This window comes from Triticum aestivum, chromosome 6A (genome assembly GCF_018294505.1).
Source record: "Triticum aestivum cultivar Chinese Spring chromosome 6A, IWGSC CS RefSeq v2.1, whole genome shotgun sequence".
Taxonomy (NCBI): domain Eukaryota; kingdom Viridiplantae; phylum Streptophyta; class Magnoliopsida; order Poales; family Poaceae; genus Triticum; species Triticum aestivum.
The window spans coordinates 417,586,498-417,591,503 of NC_057809.1; the positions used below are offsets into that span (position 1 = coordinate 417,586,498).

At 53.0% G+C, this 5,006-nt stretch overlaps 1 protein-coding gene across 1 annotated transcript; it reads left to right on the forward strand.

The window, feature by feature from the left end:
- The first annotated feature begins 2,691 nt into the window (after positions 1-2,691).
- Positions 2,692-4,251, forward strand: LOC123127708 (uncharacterized). The gene has a single exon (XM_044547501.1). The coding sequence runs from the start codon at positions 2,828-2,830 to the stop codon at positions 3,365-3,367; it is 540 nt and encodes a 179-aa protein (XP_044403436.1). The 5' UTR covers positions 2,692-2,827; the 3' UTR covers positions 3,368-4,251.
- Positions 4,252-5,006: the final 755 nt, after the last annotated feature.

Sequence of the window (5,006 nt, forward strand, 5' to 3'; positions counted from 1 at the left end):
AGCAAGTCATGATCTCCCACATTTGATCTTTCGACCAGGTCTGAGCGGGGTACCGAACAACAGCGAATCGAGATTGGAGCACACCAAATGCCCGCTCGACATCCTTCCTGCAAGCCTCCTGAAGCTTCGCAAACCAGGCGTTCTTGCCTCCTGCCACAGGGTTTGAGATCGTCTTCACAAATGTCGACCATCTCAGATAGATGCCGTCAGCTAGATAGTACCCCTTGTTGTATTGATGCCCATTGATCTCGAAGTTCATCGGAGGAGAATGGCCCTCAACGAGCTTGGCAAAACAGGAGAGCACTGTAGCACGTTGATGTCATTGTGAGTTCCTGGCATACCAAAGAAGGAGTGCCAAATCCAGAGGTCCTGTGTGGCTACCACCTCAAGCACCACACTGCAACCGCCTTTGGCGCCTTTGTACATCCCCTGTCAACCAAATGGGCAGTTCTTCCATTTCCAATGCATGCAGTCGATGCTTCCAAGTATCCCAGGAAATCCTCTTGCTGCATTCTGGGCTAGGATCCGAGCGGTGTCTTCCACATTGGGTGTTCTCAAGTATTGTGGCCCAAACACTGCCACCACTGCCCGACAGAACTTATAGAAACACTCTATGCTGGTGGACTCGGCCATGCGCCCATAGTCGTCGAGTGAATCACTGGGAGCTCCATATGCAAGCATCCTCATCGCTGTCGTGCACTTCTGGATGGAGGTGAATCCAAGAGCGCCAGTGCAATCCATCTTGCACTTGAAGTAGTTGTCGAACTCCCGGATGGAATTCACAATCCTGAGAAAGAGCTTTCGGCTCATCCGATAACGGCACCGAAATGTTCTCTCGCCATGAAGTGGAGCATCAGCGAAGTAGTCGGAGTAGAGCATGCAGTAGCCTTGCAGACGATGCCGGTTCTTTGCTTTCACCCGCCCCGGCGCCGAGCCACCTCGCCGCGGCTTTTCATTGCTCGCCAGCAGCTGGGCGAGGGCGGCGAGCACCATCAGATGCTCTTCTTCCTGGACGTCGGCCGCGGCTTCCTCCTCCAGCAGCGCGGCGAGCTCTTCCTCCTCATCCGAGTCCATCGCCGAGACAGGCAAAACGCCGAACACCTTGCGCTCGGTGGGCGTGTACCCGCCGTTAAACCGCGCCTCCGCGGCCGGAAACGGCGGCCGGAAACGCCCAGCTGCTGTGGGAGGGGCTGCCGCGGCGAAGCACTGCTATTTTCCGGCGGGGAATGGCTATCTAGCGGAGTAGGGCGGCGGCCGTCGCCGGGATATAGCTAATGGTGGCCAAGGGCGCAGGGGGTGCGACACGAGTCGGGGGAAGAAAACCTTGACTTTTTCCTTGTCGGTGTGGGCCAGGCGTGCTTTTCCCTAGCGCCGGAGCCCCCAACGACTCCCCAGCGCGCCGGTTTCGGCCTGTGACCGTCGGGCGAAAAAAAGTCTGAACCGGCGATTTTCGGCGTCCTGAGGGCGCGACTGAACCGTTTTTTCGACACCAGCGTCGAAAAAGTGGCCTGAGGGGGCCTGTTGGGGACTCAGCTGGAGATGCCCTTAACCGTTGAAACTTGAAACACCGGTATCATATTCAACACTCCACAAATGAGAGGCCCTCGGTGCCCTCTACGTCCCTTCGGTAAAAGCATGGCAGCGCCGCGCGCATGGCTCCAAAGTCCAAGCGCACGCAGGGCATACGGCACTGCCCGTGTTTTTTTTAGGTGTTGCACTGCCCGTGTTAATCCTCGTGCACCCTACGAAGCGTACACGAGGGGCCGCCCATGTGGCCGAGCGGGCCCGGCCCACTCCCGAGGCGACACGTACGCCCATACCCGCGTGGCGACTGGGTCTACGGCTCTCGTCGCATGCATCCGCTCTAGTCGATCATCAAGCACGCATGCATGCAGGCAGGCAGGCAGGCAGGGCAAGGCCAAAGTTGCCAACAGATAACGATCCGGCACGTAAGTGCGTGCGCGGCATCGATTGACGCTCTAATCCGTGGGGTTTGGGACCCATGCATGGCCTGCCTGGAGCATCAATTATGGCCGACATTCATTACTAACGAGCCTTAAATTTGTCGCCGAGAAAAGCTGGTGTGCAATCCTCGACGTTCGTCGTGTGATCTAGACACATGTACGTCTATGTGCATCACGCGCCAGCCAAAAGCAATTCTACGGATATCGCTGCCAAAGCGGATGTTACTAACACGTATGCTTATGTAAAGATGTCAACCAGGATGAGATAATCCAACATGTGTGACTAGGCCAACTTCCATATGGAGATGGAACAAACACTTGCTATTAATCGCTCCCTGAGAGCCAGATCAGAGAACAAATTGCCAAGAAACTCTTCTATAATTAGTTTCCGGGCGCGGCACGGATAAGACTTTCTGATCGTGTAGGACTGAATTGCTGCGTTTCTTATCCAGAAAGAAAAATCACTAGGCCCACTACGTTAGCAGCTGCCAATAGCAACGCGCCAGCACCACCCGAAATCCTGTTAACCACACAAAACACCTACGTACGTGGCGGTTTGACACCGCGAAGAGGCTTGGGACCCAGCTGGCAGTGGCACGGCGTAGATATCATCCACGTAGCAATCCAAAACGTCAAGGATGAAACGGTCATTCCATAAAACGGCCTTATCCACTTGCCCCGCTTTCTGCTCTCGTCCTTCCAGCTCATATAAATCCCAGCGCAACCACCAGCGCACGCCTTCCTTCCTACCTTCTACCCGCCGCGGTTCCGCAGGTCTTCAACTTCCTCGCCTCCTTGCGCGATCTGCTTCACGTTTCCCCTCACCGCTCCATTCGCGCTGCACGTTTGCACGGCGAGCAGGCATGGCCGCAATGGCGAGGAGCACGCGGTCGGTGGCGACGGAGCGCGCGTACCACCACTTCGCGCCGGCGTCGACGCGCGGCCTCATGGGGTACCCGGCCACGGCAGGCGGCCCCGTCACGGCCGACGAGTTCGACGAGTCAGACGTCTGGGGGTCGTTCAACCCGGGAGAGGAGGCCGAACAACCGGCAAGGTCGGGTGCCGAGCTACCCCGGGTCCGTGCAGTCCCGGTTGCCCGTCCCGGGAGGAAGACGAAGCCGGTGGACAGGGCCGGCGGGGGCGGCGCCGCGCACGGGTCGCTGCCCGTGGCCATACCGGACTGGTCCAAGATCCTTGGGGGCGAGTACCAGGGGCACCAGGCCGGGGACTGGGAGCTGGACGACGCGGACGACGAGGACGTCGAGGGCGCCCCGGTGGTGCCGCCGCACGAGCTGGCGTCGCGGCGCCGTGCCGCATCGCTGTCGGTGAACGATGGGATGGGGGTCGGCAGGATGCTCAAGGTCCGGGACGCGGTCTGGAAGAAGACGGGGTTCCAGGCCTGACGCGCTCTCGGGCCGGCGTCGTCGCCCGCCACTACTAGCTGTTTTCTTTTGACAGATCGAATCGGATAAAGCTAGCTGCTACTCCCACAAGTTGGGCCATCTATTTTAGAATGGAGGGAGTAGCTCGTAGAAGTTGTGGTTATTTTGACAGAGCTTTGGCCTCCGGGGTAGAGAGAGGAGTGGATGCTGAGGAGTGATCATTGTTCTTCGATTGTTCGTTCCTGCTGTGCAGTGTTTTCCGGAGAGAACGCGGAACGTTTTCTGATCCTGCGCAATTTTTTTGTGTAGCACCACGCAAGGGATAGAGCAGCTACTCCTACTGCTAATTGTGCTTACTGCAGAAAAATGATTTGTCGAGGGGATGATCAGTGGGCGACTTTTTCTTGGAGAGTTTTGTCCTTATCTGCGCATCAGCACGGCCATCATCGGTGATTGCCAAATTTCACCAACCGCACAGTAAGCGAATATGCCAAAAGCTACGTTGCGCCAACTGATTGGACAAAACAACTGGCGGTTGTTACACTATCAGCAAGAAATACGCTGGCCAAAAAGTCACGCCAATGATGCTCTCGTATCAGCGAAATTTCTGGCCGGCTTACTGAACGTGTACGTTATTGCCCTGTACTACAACAGTACAATGGATGGATTGTCGTTCCCAATTCACTCACCAGTGGACCGTGTATATCTGTCGGGGCCACGTACAAAACTGCCAAACCAAAAACTAAAGTAACAGTCCTAAGGTCAGGTCAAGTTTTTCAGCTATAGGATTAATCAAACAGCTCCCGTGCCTTCTTCTACCTTCCATCATCTCCTCGTGGCGGTTATTTCTGTCGCACGATGTAATGTGCCCGTGTAATTATGTTCCACCCTAAAAAATATATATATAAGTTTGTTCCACGTTATGCCCTGACTCCTTTGCATATCTTTCCCTAATAATAATAAAGCAGATATTGCTTCTGGTCATACGTCATTCAAATTACCCTTGAAGTTAGCGAAAATTACCCACCAATGCCACCCGTAAGTGGAAAAAACGATTCGTTTTTCCCTTACGTCGTTGCCCATCGTGTTTAGTTCAAACAAAGTACTGCCATGTTGTATCACAAGTCTACAATAGCTCGATTGGTTGGTGCCATGCTCTTCTACTTGGGACACCCAAGTTTGAATCCCACTTATCTCTTTTATTGCCTTTTATCACTCCCTGAATTCCTGTTGGCGTAAGATAGAACTATCTTGCTCAAGGGCTGCATAGTGTTGTAATACGGTCCAGCTACTCTAACTTTTTTTTGCAGATTCAAGTACTTTTTAAAATATTCATATCTTTTAAATATTAACATAAAACTTAACATGTTATAAATGGAAAACGCTTAGAAAAATGTTTAGATTCCAAATATGCTATTACCCTGCATGTTAATCATTTCTAAAAAATACTTTTATTTATATGGGGTATTTATCTATTACTGGTTCAATAGGGGAAGTTCATTTCTACCAATTTAGAATTCCTAATCAACCTTTTTTTTGAGAAAAAAACTACTAGCCATCTTTTGTTCTTTTTCAAAGAAAAACTACTAGCTAGCTTAGTGCTATATATGTACGTGTAAAAACATATGTCTACACGTCGTTGTGTACAGTGGGTTGGCTG